General features: G+C 36.4%; 1 protein-coding gene across 16 annotated transcripts in view; it reads left to right on the top strand.

The window, feature by feature from the left end:
• The window catches only part of Plp (Pericentrin-like protein), a 164,469-nt gene that overhangs the window by 60,270 nt on the left and 84,931 nt on the right, over positions 1–19,268 (top strand). For 10 of the 16 annotated variants that reach the window (XM_073981187.1, XM_073981179.1, XM_073981184.1 and 7 more), the window contains 5 exons: positions 5,582–7,029; positions 7,088–7,773; positions 10,841–10,870; positions 10,933–11,167; positions 11,229–11,369. In XM_073981187.1, the coding sequence (XP_073837288.1) occupies positions 5,582–7,029; positions 7,088–7,773; positions 10,841–10,870; positions 10,933–11,167; positions 11,229–11,369 (2,540 nt within the window). The remainder of the gene's footprint in view (positions 1–5,581; positions 7,030–7,087; positions 7,774–10,840; positions 10,871–10,932; positions 11,168–11,228; positions 11,370–19,268) is intronic. The other 6 variants (XM_073981183.1, XM_073981186.1, XM_073981190.1 and 3 more) reach the window with 1 other exon arrangement.

Below are 19,268 nucleotides of genomic sequence, written 5' to 3' on the forward strand. Positions count from 1 at the left end.
TCGGGAAAGATCGAACAAGCAAGTCTATGAAACGCTCTGAATTATTGCTAAAAAATTGTGGATAAATCCTCAGGATAACTTTCACAGGCGGAATCCCGGGATATAAGGTTGAAGCTTAGCTTCGTGAAGTGCTCTGAAAGGAAATACCCTCACTTTGAGAAGCGTTCACTACCTATCGAAAAGATTTCGCACCCTGACACGGAGGCAGTCACTAGTCCAGAAACTAAGTTAACTACTCCGGAACCACTACTCCACCAAGGTGGTTCCCGCCCCGAAATTGCTATAAACTAAATTTGTGGATAAGTCCCCAGGATAACTCTTACAGGCGGAATTCTTGGAGATAATGTTGAAGTATCCTCACGTTGAGAAGGGTTCGGTAGCCATCGAAAAGATTCCGCGCCCTGACCGAGAGGTCACCAGTCCAAATACTGCGTTGACTACTCCGGAGCCACTACTCCACCAATGTAGGTGCCGCCCTGAAAACGAAGAAACCAAAGTGGCAGACACAGACGAAGTAGCCACACAAGGTCCCAGCTAGTGTGACAGCTCCGCCTGTGAATGCTGCTTAAGCTGCTGAGGGAAACAGAAGCTGGAAGAGATCATGAACCTCAAAACATGCTAGTAGTCAGAATACAACCTCTTCACAGCAGGCGTGCGCGAAATGAAGATGGTGAAACGATGGTGAAAAGTTTGGAAAACCGGTGGTTTCAAGCTGCCCGATTCCTTGTAGACATCAACGTTGTCTACGCAGGGCCATATTGATTCCATCGGCCCCAACGACACGGTCGGATTCTACCAAGGTGGTTCCCACACCGAAGTCGGAGAAGCCGAAGTGGCTGGCACAAACGAAGCTGCTGGGGGAAACAGGAGCTGGAAGAGTTTCGGAGCTCCGAATTTGCAGAAATCTGGCAAACAGACCTTTTGTAACTTCGGTGGCAAAAACAAGTACAGATCCTCTGCGAAACTAGAAGGATGGTGCTGCGGGAAGTCTGGTGACTTATACGACTGACGGTCCATCAAACTCTTCAGCACAGGCGTGCGTGAAGAGATAGGTGGAACGCCAGACATTTAAGGGAGATCAACCTGGTAAGACATGAAAAGGTAACCGGTCCGAAAACCCCAAAAACCTTCTGGTGATAAGACACATGAGCCACCAAGACCTATCAGGATGATCGCCCCCCGCTGACCTTCTGGTAGCAATAATTGATAAGTCTGATCCTGAAGGCAGGATAAGTGACGATCATTGGTTGCTGGTGACAAGTCGTCTGAAGAAGGTCATTACATCTGACGATGTGGACTTGTAGAAATATCGACAGACAGTGAACGGCAGTTTGGGAGGTTTGCAACGGTTGGGAGGTTTGCGAAATGTCTCGCGGAATTGCAGTCACAACAGTGTGCCACCTCCAGATTAGGATGTGACAGCAGTATTGAAGCTGATCCGTAAGCAGAACAGAGGCCTCCAAACCGGCAGTTGGAAATAGATGAACTCCTTCCAGGAGTTGGATAGCGAGAGCGCAAAATACATAAATGACTGTAAAGGAGAGCTGTACTTCGGATTGTGATTGTGGTTTCGGTTCCGCATCCCTGAGTCACAGTGAAGAACGTAGAGAAGGCTTCCCTCCAGTCGTGTCTGAAACGTGGGATAATCAATTATACATATGTATGTGTAGGCGGAAATAAGAGGTCGAAGTGTCGTAGAGTGAATCATGGAGTTCCCCAAGACGGGGTGATATCTCCAGGACTGTGGAACATCTACCTTTCTGAAATTTCACACCCTCCAGATGCCATAGAGATCGCAATGTATGCATATGATAACTTAGCACTGACTTGTATAAGTCGGCCGTCGACCCCACATATATTTTTTAAATAATTCACGATTATTGAAGAAATATATTTTAAAAAAATCCTCGATTATTGAAAAAAATATTTTTTTAAAAATCCACGATTATTGAAAAAAATATTTTTTTAAAAATCCACGATTATTGAAAAAATATTTTTTAAAAAATCCACGTTTATTAAAAAATTTTTTTAAAAACCCACGATTATTGAAAAATATTTTTTTTTATAAAAATCCATGATTATTGAAAAAATATTTTTTTATAAAAATCCATGATTATTGAAAAAATATTTTTTATAAAAATCCACGTTTATTAAAAATTTTTTTTTTATAAAAATCCACGATTATTAAAAAAAATATTTTTTATAAAAATCCACGATTATTGAAAAACATAATAAATAAATAAATATTTTTTATAAAAATCCACGATTATTGAAAAAAATAATAAATAAATATTTTTTTAAAAAATCCACGATTATCGAAAAAAATATTTTTTATAAACATCCAATATTATTGAAAAAATATTTTTTAAAAAATCCACGATTATTAAAAAATATTGAAAAAATTGATTATTGAAAAAATATTTTTAAATATATCCGCGATTATTGAAAAATACTTTAATAAATCCAAGATTATTGAAAAAATACTTTTTTAAAAAATCCGCGATTATTGAAAAAATATTTTTTATATAAATTCACGATAGCTGAAATAATATTTTTCAAAAAATCCACAATTATTGAAAAACTATTTTTTAAAAAATATTTTTTCAATAATGGTGGATTTTTTAAAAAATATTTTTTTAAATACGTGGATTTTTTGAAAAAATATTTTTCAATAATCGTGGATTTTTAAAAAATATTTCAATAATATTTTTTTAAAAAGTCCACGATAATTGGATACATTTTTTTCAAAACAAAAGATTATTAAAAAAATGTTTTTTTAAAAAATCTACTATTATTGAAAAAATATTTTTTAAAAAAAAATACACGATAACTGAAAATATTTTTTTTTTAAATCCACGAGTATTGACAAAATATTTTTTAAAACTACGATTATTGAAAAAATATTTTTTTAAAATTCACAATTGTTGAAAAAATATTTTTTTAAAAAATCCACGACTATTGAAAAAATACTTTTTAAAGAATCCACGATTATTGAAAAAATATTTTTTAATAAATCCATGATTATTGAAAAAATATTTTTTTTTCAAATCCACGATTATTGAAAAAATACTTTTAAATAAATCTGCGAATATTGAAAAAATAGTTTTAAATAAATCCGCGATTATTGAAAAAGTATTTTTTAAAAAATCCACGATTATTGAAAAAATATTTTTTTAAAAAATCCACGATTATTGAAAAAATATTTTTTTAAAAATCCACGATTATTGAAAAAATATTTTTTAAAAAATCCACGATTATTGAAAAAAATATTTTTAAAAAAAAATCCACGATTATTGAAAAAAATATTTTTAAAAAAAAATCCACGATTATTGAAAAAAATATTTTTAAAAAAAAATCCACGATTATTGAAAAAAATATTTTTTAAAAAAATTCACGATTATTGAAAAAATATTTTTTAAAAAATCCACGATTATTGAAAAAGTATTTTTTAAAAAATCCACGATTATTGAAAAAATATTTTTTAAAAAATCCACGATTATTGAAAAAATATTTTTTAAAAAATCCACGATTATTGAAAAAATATTTTTTTAAAAAATCCAAGATTATTGAAAAAATATTTTTTAAAAAATCCACGATTATTGAAAAAAGTATTTTTTAAAAAATCCATGATTATTGAAAAAATATTTTTTAAAAAATCCATGATTATTGAAAAAATATTTTTTAAAAAATCCACGATTATTGAAAAAAAAAAATTTAAAAATCCACGATTATTGAAAAACTATTTTTAAAAAATCCACGATAGTTGAAAAACTATTTTTAAAAAAATCCACGATTATTGAAGAAATATTTTTTAAAAAAAATCCTCGATTATTAAAAAAAATATTTTTTAAAAATCCACGATTATTGAAAAAATATTTTTTGAAAAATCCACGTTCATTGAAAAAAATATTTTTTAAAAACCCACGATTATTGAAAAATATTTTTTTATAAAAATCCACGATCATTGAAAAACTATTTTTAATAAATCCACGATTATTGAAAAAATACCTTTAAATAAATCCGCGATTATTGAAAAATATTTAAAAAAAAATCCAATAAAAAAAACATTGAAAAAATATTTTTAAAAAAATCCACGATTATTAAAAAAAAATATTTTTTAAAAAATACACGATTATTGAAAAAAAAATATTTTTTAAAAAATACACGATTATTGAAAAAATAATTTTTAAAAAATCCACGATTATTGAAAAACTATTTTTAAAAAATCCACGATAGTTGAAAAACTTTTTTTAAAAAAATCCACGATTATTGAAGAAATATTTTTTAAAAAAATCCTCGATTATTAAAAAAAATATTTTTTAAAAATCCACGATTATTGAAAAAATATTTTTTGAAAAATCCACGTTTATTGAAAAAAATATTTTTTAAAAACCCACGATTATCGAAAAATATTTTTTTATAAAAATCCATGATTTTTGAAAAAATATTTTTTATAAAAATCCACGATTATTGAAAAAATATTTTTTATAAAAATCCACGATTATTGAAAAAAAATTTTACAAAAATCCACGATTATTGAAAAAAAAATTTTACAAAAATCCACGATTATTGAAAAAATATTTTTTATAAAAATCCACGAGTATTGAAAAATATTTTTTAATAAATCCTCGATTATTGAAAAAATACTTCTAAATAAATCCGCGATTAATGAAAAAAAACTTTTTGAAAATATCCACGATTATTGAAAAAATATTTTTTAATAAAATAAATCCACGATAACTAAAAAAATATTTTTAAAAATTCACGATTGTTGAAAAAATATTTTTAAAAATCCACGATTATTGAAGAAATATTTTTTTTAAAATCCACGATTATTGAAAAAATATTTTTTTTTTAAATCTACGATTATTAAAAACATATTTTTTTTAAATCTACGATTATTGAAAAAATATTTTTATTTTTGAATCCACGATTATTGAAGAAATATTTTTCTACAAAATCCATAATTGAAAAAATATTGAAAACATATATTTTTTAAAAATATAGGATTTTTGAAAAAAATATATTTTTAAAAATCTACGATTATTGAAAAAAAATTAAAAAAAAAAAACGATTATTGAAAAAAATATTTTTTCCAAATCTACGATTATTGACAAAAAAATATTTTTTAAAAAATTCAAGATTCACGATTATTGAAAAAAATATTTTTAAAAAAATCCACGATTATTGAAAAAATATTAAAAAAAACACGATTCTTGGAAAAATATTTTGTAAAAAATCCATGACTATTGAAAAATATTTTTTTTTTTAATCCACGATTATTGGAGAAATATTTTCTAAAAATCACAGGTTATTAAAAAAATATTTTTTAAAAATCCTCGATTATTGAAAAATGATTTTTTTAAAAAATCCTCGATTATTGAAAAATTATTTCTAAACAATTCTTAACAATTTTGAACAATTATTCCACGATTATTGATTTTCCATAGAAGAGGTGCATTTTTTCTTTATAAATAAAATCAGATTTTCTGAGTTCGAGTTATGATATGAGTTTTTCTCCCTCCCTTTTATATCTTCTCTCAGACTTCACTTGATAATTTATTATTCTTTTGCATTTCAGAAACCTCCAAAAATGATCCCAAATCCGTTACTCTGCAAAGCCAAGAAAGTGATCAAGAAAAACTGGAACGAATGGAAAGAGAAAAATTGAAAATAAAAGGAAATGTCAGCCCCGAACAGCCACCAGAAAGTATTAAAACCTCATCAAAAACCTTGGAACCTTTGCAAAGTATTAAAAGTCCAGCAGTCTCCGAGGCATCACAAAAAATTTTACTAAAGCCATTGGCAAAAATTCCCCCCACAAAAGTTTCTCTACCAGAATTATTTGAAAATCCTGATATAAAACCTTTATCTGGCTCCTCATCGAATTACAGTGAAAAAGATCAATCAATGGAGGAGATGATTGCCACAAATCCTTCGTTGGAAATTACATTGGATGAGCATGAAATTAGCTCTTTGAATCCCAGTTATATTGCCAATAATGAGACACTGATCAATGACTTGTTGGGGGAGAATACCCCGGACAAGGTAAGCAGCAAGCGGGCGGAAGATAAGGAAAACAAAGATCCCCAAGGTGAGAGGTCATTGTCTTCTTTGGAGAAATTAAAATTTTTGGAGGTCTCCAAAGCTCCTTTTGAAAAGGCTGCCGAGAAGGAGAGCTTTAAATTAGCCGATTCCAGTCTAAAAAGCCTAAATTATGCCACGGAGGACTTTGTTAAGCCGGCAGATTTCCAACAAGTTGAGAGTTGTGGCGTTCTGCTGGTAGAACCAAATCCACCCATAGAAATTGTAACAGATTTGGATGAAAGTCTGCCGGATAACCATGAAAAGCCATTGACCTCCACTAAAATTAATGAAGATTTGGAACAAACTTTGAGTAGTAATTCAAGGGTAATGAAGGGTGGCAATGCTACACCAAGGTTAGGTGTGGATTCTACTGAAGAAGAAGATGATGAAGAAGAAACAGATTTAAAGCTAATGAAATGCCGCATTATGGCCATGCGAGAAAACATTTTGTCATCGGCTGAGGCACCAACCTCACCTGCTACTGTTAGCGTGGAGGCGGGCAACCAACAAGCTAAACCCATGGAACGGGTTTCCTTGGTGGAATTTGCCAAAGATGTTCTAGAGGATATAACCGAGGAAAGTGAACGTACTTCTTTGTCAACCCAGGAGGAGCAACAGTCCCTGGCTGCCTTGGCTAGCAAACTGGAAGCCCAGGCTAAACAAAATGAAATGGAATTAATGAACTCCAATGAGGCCACTTCCAGCAGTACATCTGTCGCTGTTAGCCTAAATATGATACAAATGTTGGAACAAAAGGTGGGGGAATTGCAGCAAATGTTGGCCACCAAGGATGCCTGTTTGGCATCGCTAAATATGCAGCTGGAAAATATCTCTAGAAGGGAATCTATTGATCAATTGGGTTCGGTATCTGGTCGGGAGACAAGTTCAGTGGCCACAAATTCCACCGAATATCGGACACTACAAGAAGATTTTGGACAACAGGTATGGTACAAGGCTATTCTTTTTCTTCCTAAAAATACTAATTTATATTTTCTTCCAGACCATGGACATCTATATGGAGTTGACCAAACGTGATGAACTGATTGCCAAGCTAACCGATTCCCTTCAGCAATCCCTTACGATACGTGAAAATCTCCAAGCGGAAAGTGAAAAATTGGCCACTGAAGTTCAACTGCTACGCAAACAGCTGACCGATGCCATGGACAGCCTTAAACGGCCCTCATGGCCGCGAGCCGATCAGGAAAGCAATTTTGGCCAAAGAATATCAGAAATTTCCATGGATTTGGTTAGTGAAAGTGATGATGATTTTGAGCGCCACTATTTCACCGACAATGAAGAGAAGTTCTCACGCAATTCTCGGGAGCGGCAACTTTCAATGCCACGTCAGTTTGATTATATGGCCCACGAACCAGAAATCCTTTCCACTCCCTTTAGTAAACAAATCGAACAATTCCAAAAATATTTGACACCCAGTGAAGTGCGTCTCTTCTTTATGGTTCAAAAGAAATTCGATGATTATCTGTGTCAGGAATTGGAAAAGACTAAAATGAAAAGTGAACAAGAGCTGAAGATTGTTATGGATCAATGGGAAACGGAAAAACGTGAGAAGGATGAGGAGATCCAACGACTGTTGACACAAAGGCAAGAGCGGGAGTTGAAACACAACCAGGAAATGGAGGATTTAAGAAAGTATTTTGAAGCCAAATGTGCTGAGCTGGAGAAACAGTAAGTTTTTTACAGGATGTGAGGATATCTGGATGTTCCTAACACAGATACATTTCCACCTTAACGAAAGTTTTAGTAAATCTATCTGTCATAAGAAGAATACAAAAACGCTTGCTGGCAAAAAAGTAGGGGCGAATCAATGAAACCAAAGGTTTTAGACAATGGTTGATAACTAGACCTTCGGCATTTACAGGGGCAAAATTGTTTTTCGTGATAAGCACAAGAGATTAATACAGATAATGAAAAGGATACCCACGTGTGATCATTCCAAAAGTGGCAGTTTTAAGAGAGGTTCTCTGATAGGATGAATGTAAATAATTCCACTGTTAGGTTTCAGTAGATACTTTTGGTAATCTAAAGAGGTACATATTAACCCTGGCGAACGTATTATTAATGCCATATATCGGTTCAGTCCTTCGATTACCTTCGCAACTTAAGTTTACAACATTTGAATTAAGTGCAATTTATGGGCTGTTCGAGAAGAATCGTTTATAATTTTTTTATTGAAAAAGAATAGAAGATCTTTTGTAGGAATTCTTTAGATAGGGTATCTTTTGGATGTATTCTTTAGAAAGGAGAGCTTTTTGGTGGTCTTAAATATATAGAATATCTTTTTGAGATCTTGTAGAGATGGGAAACCTTCTGAAGGTCTCCGGAGATAGGAAAGTCATATATAGAAGATCTATAGGAGACCTTTTGGAGGTATTCTTTAGATAGGAGACGTTTTGGGGTTTTTCTACATTTGTATAAAAAACTTTTTGGAGGTGTCCTTAAAAAGTTTTGCAAGTCTTCTGCAAATGGGAGACCTATTTGCGGTCTTCTTTAGACAAGAGTTTTTGGAGGTATTCAAGGTCTTCTATAAGTATGAAACCTTTTGGGGGTTTACCTAGAGCTAGGAGAGATTTCGGAGGTCATTTAGATATGAGAAAACTTTTGGATGTGTACCAGAGAAAACAAACCTTTTACGGGTCTTATATAGATAACAGGCCTTTGAGAGGTCTTCTGTGGATAGGGGGTCTTTTGGAAGTTTTCTGCAGATATCAAACCTCTTGGAAGTAGTCTAAAGGTAGGAGACCTTTTCAAGGTATTCTAGAGAGAGGAATCCTATTAGACCTTATTGAGGCATTTGAAAGATAGAAGATCTATTGGAGGTGTTCTAGAGAGAAGAATCCTTTTGGAGCTCTTCTAGAGACACTTTTAGGAGATCTTTTAAGGCAGGGCACCTTTGGAGGTATTCTACAGATTGATGACCTTTCGGAGGCCTTTCCTTTTGATGTTCTGATAACTGTTATGACAAGCAGTCATTTTAGTTGGGCATGTTGTTGTTCGTGGAATGCGGTTGCTTGGATGGGATGTAACCACAGATGAGTATAGATGAGTAGTTAGCAGGGCAGTTGAAAAGGTGCAGTGTGTTGTGCGAGCACATGCCGAATGCGGTGACCAAACTGGCGCCGCATAGCTTACCACAGACCGACCTATAGCGTTATATGTGGTCAAGAAGGTTTCTTTTTTGCACCCCAATTGATGCCGGCTAGAGACTTGAGGACCTTGTTCCTACATTTCAGTTTACCGCAGGTAGCTGCGGCATGCGCGGACGACGTGAACGTAGTGTCGAATGTGACTTCTAGAATTTTGGGGCAGTTTGTAGTCCGAATTCTGCTACCGTCGACCACGTGTTGAACAGAGTGGCCGTAGATTTAGTGGCGGATATCTGCATATTCATCGCTTGGAAAAAAGTGGCAAGATTGGTTAAATAGGAGTTCAGTCTTTCATAGTTGTCATCGTTACGATCTCGATGTTGTCTGGAGGGGGTGGAATACAGGTGAGATAGAGGTTAAACAGCTCCGGAGATATCATCCCACCTTGGGGAACTCCCTGTTTTACTCTACGGGGTTTTTTACTTCTTGTTCCTGAATTCGGGGTACGACGGGTGTTGGGTTAGTTTTAGGATGTGCAACTGCTGTGATGGCAGCTATTCCACATTAAGGTTTTAGTGTGATCAGGCTAATTGATTTGCAGGTTGATGATGGGCGTCCACACATATAATTGATTATCCATCGTTTCAAGCTTGGCCGGAGGGTTGTCTCCAAACAGAGTAGAGTACCTGACAGTATCAAGGGCTTTTGATAAGTCAAGCGCCACCATCACTGTTCTATCACACGGCGGTCTATGGTTGAGTCCTTGACAAATATGTGTGGAGATGGCGTGCAACGCTGTTGTGTTGTGCTGCTTACGGAAATGCTGATGATCGGCAACTGCATAGCTTTTTCTGACACTGGGGAGGACTAAGCCCTCAAGGGTCTTTGCTACGGGCGACAAAAGCGAAATCGGCCTGTACGATCCATTTTTGCTGGCATCCTTGCCTGGCTTCAGCAGTGCGACCACCCTCCCCCATTTGCTAGACTTCGGGAACAATGAGGGTGGCTAGGGACAAGTTGAGAACCTTAGTGAGATACTACACTCCCGGCTCATCCAGCTGCTTCAGCATTACCATGGAGATTACATCAGGACCCAACGCATTGGATGACTTAGCGTTCCAGATGGCATTCGCAACATCATCCATTGTAAACTGTGGTGGTTCATCCACGGCATGAAGAGATATGATGCAACGTAATACTCTTCTCTTCGCTCTGTCACTTTCGGGGTGCTCGACAAACTGTCGATTGAAATAACTTGAGCACCTCTTCGGATCAGTCAACGTAACGTTGTCGAACTGAGGTCCTATCTTCCCTCCTTCCAGGGTTCGAGAGTGACATAACCCCAGTTCAAATTACTATGAAAACAAAGATCGCTAGGTTAGCACGGGTCAACGTTAACCGATCGCCATAAAATTTCATATATAAGGTTTTTGGATCAAATGGAAAAAATGTAAGGGGTAGGAAATCCAAAAAAGATTTTTTTGGGTCACCCTATTGTACATTCATAGGCTGCGGGTGTTTAGGTGTCGGCAAAGCCGTTTGATTCATTTTTACTTGTTTATCCCCTAATATATCATAACAACTTTATAATATCCTTCTAATGCCCTTAATAATACTAAATCCAATTTCCAATTTCTTTCCTAACCAAGCATGCCAACCGAAACTAAAGGAAACCCGAAGTATTAACCTCTAATCATTATACCCCACATTAATATCTACTAAAAAAATCCTTTTTTTACAGATTCTCCGATGATGTGTTTTCACAAAAATCACAACGCCAAAGTTTATCCTCACCTGAATCATCGGATCAAGAACAATTGTCACTGGATTATAAGTCTCCCTCACTGCCACGATCCAAGGAGGCTTCACCGCGTAAACGTTATAGAGCTGAACTGCTACTAAGTCCCTCACATCGCCAAATGACACCCGGTAATGATGGTGCCAATGAAGAACCAATTGCACATGAAGGATCACAAGTAAGCTATTTTACCTTCATTTGCTTCCTTGATTAAAATTGTTTTCTTTTTTGTTTTCCAGTTGGCTTTGGAAATTACCGAATTAAAAACATTTTATCAAAATAAAATCCATGAAATTCAACGTTCCCAAGAAGATAATATCAAGAAATTAAATGATCGCTTGAAATATTATGAATCCCGTTATCCAGAAGATGAATTTGTGGTAAGTGATGGAATCATCATCGTTAATTTATTAATTCGTTTTTGTTTCATTTGGCATGTTGTTTTGCTTAAAGATTGTTGCATTATCCTTTAACAAAACAAAATTCACTAATTACATATAAACATACATACATACATATGTATTTATTTACATTATTAATTCTGATAAACAAACATAATCATGCTTTTTTTTTGGTGAGGAGGAGGTTTACATGTATATTTCTCATGCTTATCAGGATCATTTGTTATATTGCGCTAAATGTGAGGATAACTTAATTTTTGCCTAAAAATATGCTTTATTTTAATATGTGTTTGATCAAAGTGTTTGTATTGCCATTCACAACGTGTTTTGTCTATATGAAAGTCCCGGTCCACACTAGCGTGAATTTCATTAAAAAATTTCATGAAATTAGGCGTTCTTAAATCGAATTCCCCACTACAGCAATTTTATGATTTTACTCTACTATGGAAGTCGATCTAGAGACGCATAATTTCATGCAATTTTTACAATGAAACTACTCTAGTGTGGACCGGGACAAAAGATTCTAATTTAAATTATATTATTTAAAGATATTTATGAGAAGTCCCTCACCCGGATACCTTTAGCAGTATATCTTCGTGTAGATTTGACTAAGACAAGAGAATCTACTACTAACTCAGTATTTTGGTAGTTGCCTCTGAAGCAATTTTGAGAGTTAACATCCTAAGACTTTGAGGTAAATAGAAATCAGATCACAGATGGTCACAGAATTTTTCTAAGTTGAACTCAGATTCGATTCGAAAGGCCTGTTTATTCTATAACGATACATGTACGCGTTTTGTTATTGTTGTAGCAGCATTTAACCCTACGTAGACACATAGGTTTAATGTTGGGTTGGCAGTCTCCGGCCGAAACTCTATGGTTCCGGGTCAATCCGGAACGAAAGAACCCGCTGCCGTGGGATTGAGTTTTGGTATCTGGTCATGGTAAATGGCAATTTTCACTACATGACCTGCTTACTTCAGGACAAAATGGATTATTTGGTAGTTTTTTATTTAAAATTTTTGCTTAAAGGGAGAAACAATCGCGAGTTCATTTAGATTCCGTAAACTGTGTCAGGAAGAGAAAAGTCTTCTTTATTTAAATTATATTATATTGGCCCCATTAGGGTTATGTTAGTTAATCAACTATCTGATTTACCTGAGCATTACAGTACCCTGGTAGCCAGCAAAACTTAACAGCTCTATTACAAGTTTTTAAGATAGACCTATAACTTTGAACAGTCTTAGATTTATTCCCTCTAATAGTTCTAAGGCTTTCAACACTGCAAAAACTGCCTGAAAAATGCCTAATGTTCAGTATTTCAAAATACACACCAGTTCTCGTGCCTTCTACTATCTTCGATTTATCAGGAAGTGGTCTGCCCCTCGTCCACTAAATAACATGGAGGATTAATAACCTCAGCTGCGTCAAAGTCCAGGATTGGCGAAAGGTAGTCAGTTTACTAGTGCACCCTACATCAGTTCAGACAGCGTGGACAAACATTTGCCATAGATTAGAATGACTTGTCATAGATTAGAATTTGCCATAGATTAGAATGACTTGCCACCGTGGTGCAATGGTATGCACGCCCGCCTTGCACGCAGAAGGTCGGGGGTTCGATTCCCCGGCCAGGCAAAATCAAACATTTTTCAACGGTGGCAAAATACCCCTCAGTAATGTTGGCGACATTTTCTGAGTATTTCAGCCTTGAAAAACTTCTCCATAAGTGGTGTCTTAAGACACGCCGTTCGGACTCGGCGATAAACAGTAGGTCCCATATCATTGAGCTATAAATATGAATCGAGGTGCACTCATTGATATGAGAGAAGTCTCCCTTGTCCCGTATGGGATGTTGTGGAATAATGTTTTGTTTATGTAGAATGACTTGTCATCTGTATAGACAACTACCCTAGTCCCCAATCGATCAAATTCCTGGAGTATCAAATTCACCACCAGGATTCATAGTAAAGTATATAAAACACATCGCTGTGGGTTGGCTCTGGTGACTGACTTCCTTACGGAGCTCTTCCCAATGTTAGATTTGATTATTAGTCTGCTTTTCAGAATTCTATTAAACCAATTGGTTGGGATAGAGGGGACACTCAGTAGCTCTAGAGTCTAAAGGATGGATTCGAATTTCAAATTATTGAACGCTCCTTCTATGTCTAGAAAGGCGGTCAATGTGTGATTCAAGTCATCCATATTCCTTTCAATGTAACCCACAACCTCGTGTAACGCCGTTTGTGTTGATTTCACTTTGACATAAACCTGTTGCTTATTAGGTCACGATTTATTGAGGATCTTATTTCCAAGTCAAACAGCCTTTCTGGAGTTTTCATTAGAAAAGAGGTAATGAGTGACTTGGCATTCCATCCTTCGGGATGTAACCTCTTTCTATAGTGCCGGAACGTGCACTAGACAGGTGGTATTTTTTAAAGCATTTCCGGAATGACACCATCTGGAGATTTCTCTAGTTCAGGAGATTACTCTAATAAAGACAATGACTCTTCACCTTGAGATCATTTAATTTCCGACAACAAATCATTAATCAATCTCTAATTTCATGCTCATCAAATGAAGGATCTGTGACCATCATCTCCTCTATTGGTTGGTCATTTTCACTGTAATTCGATGACGAGTCAGATAGGGGTTTTATATTGCGATTTTCAAAGAATTCTGACAGAGAAACTTTTGTACGTAGAACTTTTGCCAATGCATTTAGTAAAATCTTTTGTGGTGCCTCGGATGATACTACAGGACTTTTAATACTTTACTACGGATCTATTGTTTTCGACAAAGTTTTAATACTTTCTGGCTGTGGGTGCAAAATTGCCTTTTAGTATCAATGTTTCTCTTTCCAAACTTTCCACATTTTCTTGATCACTTTCCCATTACGGATTTCGAATCATTCTTGGAGATTTCTGAAATGAAAATAAATAATTTTAATCAAGTGCGCTTTGGGATAATATTTTAAAAGGAAAGAAGAAAAAAAATCGAATTCAGGAGATTAGAAAAACAAGGCCAATCTCAATTGTTGCTGGTGAAAGAAATCGCTGTATGTGCAAGCGTTCGTTTTATGCTTAATCAGGCTCTGGTTGAACATGGACTAGTCACCTGACTCTCGGAAAAAGGGCTCTGTTGTTTTTGGAATGGTTGGTTGGTTGTGCAGTGCACAGTGTGTCATGCGGACCTTTTCTCATGCTAGATAAATGTTTGGCATGGTGCCGTTAATCCATTCCCAATAGGAATTAAGGCGGCTGTACCATGCAGAACGTTGTTAAGTCAAAACAATTCTGGTACGTTGTTGCAGGGACAAAAATATTATCTAATTGGATTAATCGAGTTAATATGGCCTAAGGAGTTTTGTATTGAAAAATGAATTCTAGCGAAATACCACACACTCAACCATTACGCTACGATCGTTTCGCCTGGTGGTTTAAGCCAGGCTCATCAGGCGTATTTGAATGCTAATGGCTAGAAGACAAAGGCTGATTTTGATAACTTCTATTTATACAAACATTTTTACAATTTTTTGTAATTATGAAGTATTTATGGAAGTCTTTTTCTTTATCAAGTCACCCTAGTGTCTTGTCTAGAAATCATTTTCTCAATACATACACATATACAATCGAAGGGGGTTTCCTTCATGAATTGTAATGCCTTCAGTTTTTGAAGTTTTGGATATCATGTCGACTAGTTTTGTTGATATGATACATTGGCATCATGTCGACTAGTTTGTTGATATGATACATTGGCAGTGGCTTAGAACGCTGAGATCTCGACAACATTGTCTGTTTGTTAGAGAGAACCCAGGTTCAAACCTCAGCCGGGGCAGCCGGGCTCTGCTGTGAAGATTTTTATTTATTATTGTCTTTTTTAGGACAAAGGCCATTATTTATGAAAGTTTTTAATTAATTAATTGGATTAATCGAGCTAATATGGCCTAAGGAGTTTTGTATTGAAAAATGAATTCTAGCGAAATACCACACACTCAACCATTACGCTACGATCGTTTCCAAAACTCCTTAGGCCATATTAGCTCGATTAATCCAATTAATTAATTAAAAACTTTCATAAATAATGGCCTTTGTCCTAAAAAAGACAATAATAAATAAAAAATATTATCGTTTGTATATCAGGAACAGGAGATAGGAGAGTGGGTTTAGCTGTACAGTAAAACAAATGCAGCGTTTCGTGCGGTCATAATTCACATTCAGGGGATTTGTTGGGTTTCGTGCTATTAAGTCGGGCCCAATACGAATTGAGGTGGTGGCATCGTCCGGATATTAATTGGGCTAAAACCACTCGTATTTGTCTTGGCATCTTTCTTCTCCTGTGATGGATGGGGGTTGATGTTGTTGTAGCAGCTTCTACATGTATGTGTGTGTGAAAGAACGCCACCTGAATAGGATTAGTCCACATTGAGAGTGGTGTTAGGTGAGTGAAGTTGGCTGGGTAGTTAAAAAGGTACTGCATAGTATGTTGCGGGCAGGTGATGTATGCTGGGCATATGTACTGCGTACCATCAATCTTGACCCAGTAAGAATTGAGGCGGCTTAGTTGCGTCAACATGGCTCTCGTTTGCCTTGGCAATTGTTGCCCTTCCGCCGCTCGGATGGTGGAAAACATTCACACAATAGGCTCCTAAAGCCTCAGCGACGGCATCAGTCTGAATATCTCTTAAACCTGCTTAATAAGAACGTTGATCTAGGGGTTCTCTATTGTATCTCTGGACCTCTCACTCCAGATTACGAAACCCTCCTAACTTATCTGGGGGGCTCGAAGATATCCATCAGGTGGTGATTTGGATGGTATATATGGCTTATAACATCCAAGTAAATATTGCATCGACAACATCTTGTTTTGTTGAAGCACTGGCAGGATCTTGGTCTCCTCATGCAAATGCTCCACTGAAGACATGAGCAGACGTCCTATTGCTGTTCTCAAGGCTGCATTCTGGCAGGTTTGCAAGTTATTCCGTTGCGTATCATTTACGTTAGCAAACCAAGACCGACCTATCGCGTTGTATGTGGTTAACAAGGTTTCTTTATCTGCACCCCAAGTGCAGCAGGCTAGGGACTTGAAGACCTTGTTCCTGTTTCTCCTCTTATCGCAGATAGCTGCAGTATGCGCTATCAAACGCGACCCTCAGGACTTTGGGGTAGTTTGTGGTCGGAACAATTCAACCGTCGACCTGCATGTTCAGTGGGAGCTTCATCTGCGTCGTCCATGTGGTGAACAGTATGGCTGTTGACTTAGTGGTGGATATTTTCATATTCCTCGCGTGGAAGAACTCAACAAGATCAATAAGTAGACAGCGGAATCCTATGGTTAGAATGGTCGTAGAGAAAATCTAATTAGACAGAAACTCGTTTTATTACAAAATAAAACGAATTGGGCCCAAACATTTTTGCATATTGCGCATATTTTGACATAGTTTTACATATCTGCATAAAATGAGCATATGCAAAACCATATGCAAAACCATATGCAAAAATATATTCAAGGATTTGTGGTCTAAATATCCCATCGAAATGGCTGAAATTTGGTACTAAGTCTTCGTTATGGGTATGCAACTTTACAACTGAAATCTGTTCGCATAGGTCCACGTCTTCATATAGCCCCTATAGAACGGTACCTACTGGTATTCGGTATTTTGAAAGTTGTAGCCTCAATATCCCACCGAAATGTCTGAAATTTGGCATTTTGTCTTCGTTGGGGGTATAAAACAATCCTCCTGAAATTTTTCGGCATAGGCCCAAGTCTTCATATAGCCCCCATAGAATGTTACCTCCCGATTTTCGGCATTTTGAAGGTTGTGGCCTCAATATCCCACCGAAATGTCTGAAATTTGGTATTAAGTCTTCGTTGGGGGTATAAAACTTTCCATCTGAAATTTGTGGGTATAGATCCACGTCTTCATATAGCCCCCATAGAACGATACCTCCCGATTTTCGGTATTTTGACGGTTGTGGCTGTGGTTATACATTTCTCTATTTTATTGACTTGTCTGAAGAGAATTTTAAACAGAAAAATTGTACACACAAACATTTTTGTACCTATTATTGAAATATTTGTTGCATATGTCATATGTTTTGACGGCAATGCAATCAGAAACCAAAAATATGCCCAGTCCCAAAATTCGACATGAATCGGACCAAAAATAGGGGTTGCATAAAATTCCGCTGTCTATCAATAAGATAGGCGTTTAACCTGTCACATGCCGTAGGGAGGGTGCGGAATCGCAGAAAGGTAGAGGTTAAACAGTTCCGGAGATATCACCTCTCCTTGGGGAACTCCATGCTTCACTCTACGGGGTTTGGACTTCTTGTCTCTGAATTCCGCGTATGACAGGCGACCAAACAAATAGTTTGTGACCCAGCGTTTCAGACAAGGTCGGAGGGTAGTATTCTCGATATTCTCGAACAGCCTAGCATGGCTGACCGTATCAAACGCTTTGGTCAGATCCAATGCTACCATCACTGTTCTGTGACATGGTTTGTCCTGGTGTACTCCTCTGCCAATATATGTGGAAATGGCGTGCAGTGCTGTTGTGGTACTATGCTGGTTCCGGAACCCGTGTTGATGATCCGGACAACTGGATAACACGCTCTAATGCTGGGGAGTAGTAACGTCTCGAGTACTTTTGCTACTGGCGATAGAAGTGAGATCGGCCTGTACGATTCACCTTTGCTGTCATCCTTGCCAGGTTTCAGTCGCGGGACCACCCTGCCCATCTTCCAGGCTTGGGTGGTTAGCGATAGGTTGATGACCTTACTTTTAAATACTCGAATCCTAGGTTATCCAGCTGTTTTAGCTTCACCATTAAAATCTCGTCAGGTCCGAGCGCTTTGGATAATTTTGCGCCTCGGCTAACATCTGCAATATCACCCATCCTAAATTGTGGTGGTTCTTACTCGGTTGGAAGAGATCGCAAACGACGTAAAACACTTCTCTTCGCCCGGTCGCAATCGGGGTTCTCGATAAATTGTCGGCAAAAAATGCCAAACCGAGCACATCAATATTGGTCCTGGGTTTCTTCTCCGTCCCGGTACGGACCAAAAGAATCGGGAGAAGGCTCCCAACACCGAAAAACGCTACAAATAGATACACTGAGATGGCACCGGCTGGCCGGATCACGAATGTAGTTGGGTTCTGGGTCAATCCGCCAACGAAGAACCCACTGCGGTGGCACAATGGTCGAAATCGCTTATTTATTGGCTCTAAATTAATAAGTTTCAGCTTAATTGGGATATATTACTGACAATTTGCATAAAATCTGGGTGAGGCAATTATGGTCCGAATATGGACAATATCGGCTCATGTTTCGGTGCAGCTTCCATCCAATTGTTTTGATATATGTAGCTCTCATACATACAGTCGAAATCGCTTATAACGTCAGTCAAGGGACCGACGGAATTGGACCCTATAACCTATATGTCGTTATATGCGTTATTTATTTTGTGTGGACTTTAAGGTCCCCAGAGATTTAGGACTTTTGGATGTCTTCGTTATAACAGATATGGCGTTATAAACGACGACTTTATAAGTGATACCCCACATCTTTGGAATTTTACTTACTGATTTTATTAACTGATTTAGCCATAATTTGGTACTTTAGTGTCTAAAGATCGGTTCATATTTTGATATAGCTCCCATACAAATGCGCAGCAAAATTTTGACTGATTTCAACCTAAAGCACATTTTTTATCAGAAGATTGGTAGATTTTTAACAACATTTGGTTATTCGACATATGCTGGCCAACATAATTCACCAATGATTCCGACAAGCTTGCGCAGTATTGATAGTTGTTTTGACAGCAAGCTTATAGAACCTCGTGTCCTTCTTCTCCCTTAAAAAGCTAAGATATGTTTGTT

The sequence above is a fragment of the Musca autumnalis genome, unplaced genomic scaffold (genome assembly GCF_047663935.1).
Source record: "Musca autumnalis isolate F117 unplaced genomic scaffold, ASM4766393v1 scaffold_4, whole genome shotgun sequence".
Taxonomy (NCBI): domain Eukaryota; kingdom Metazoa; phylum Arthropoda; class Insecta; order Diptera; family Muscidae; genus Musca; species Musca autumnalis.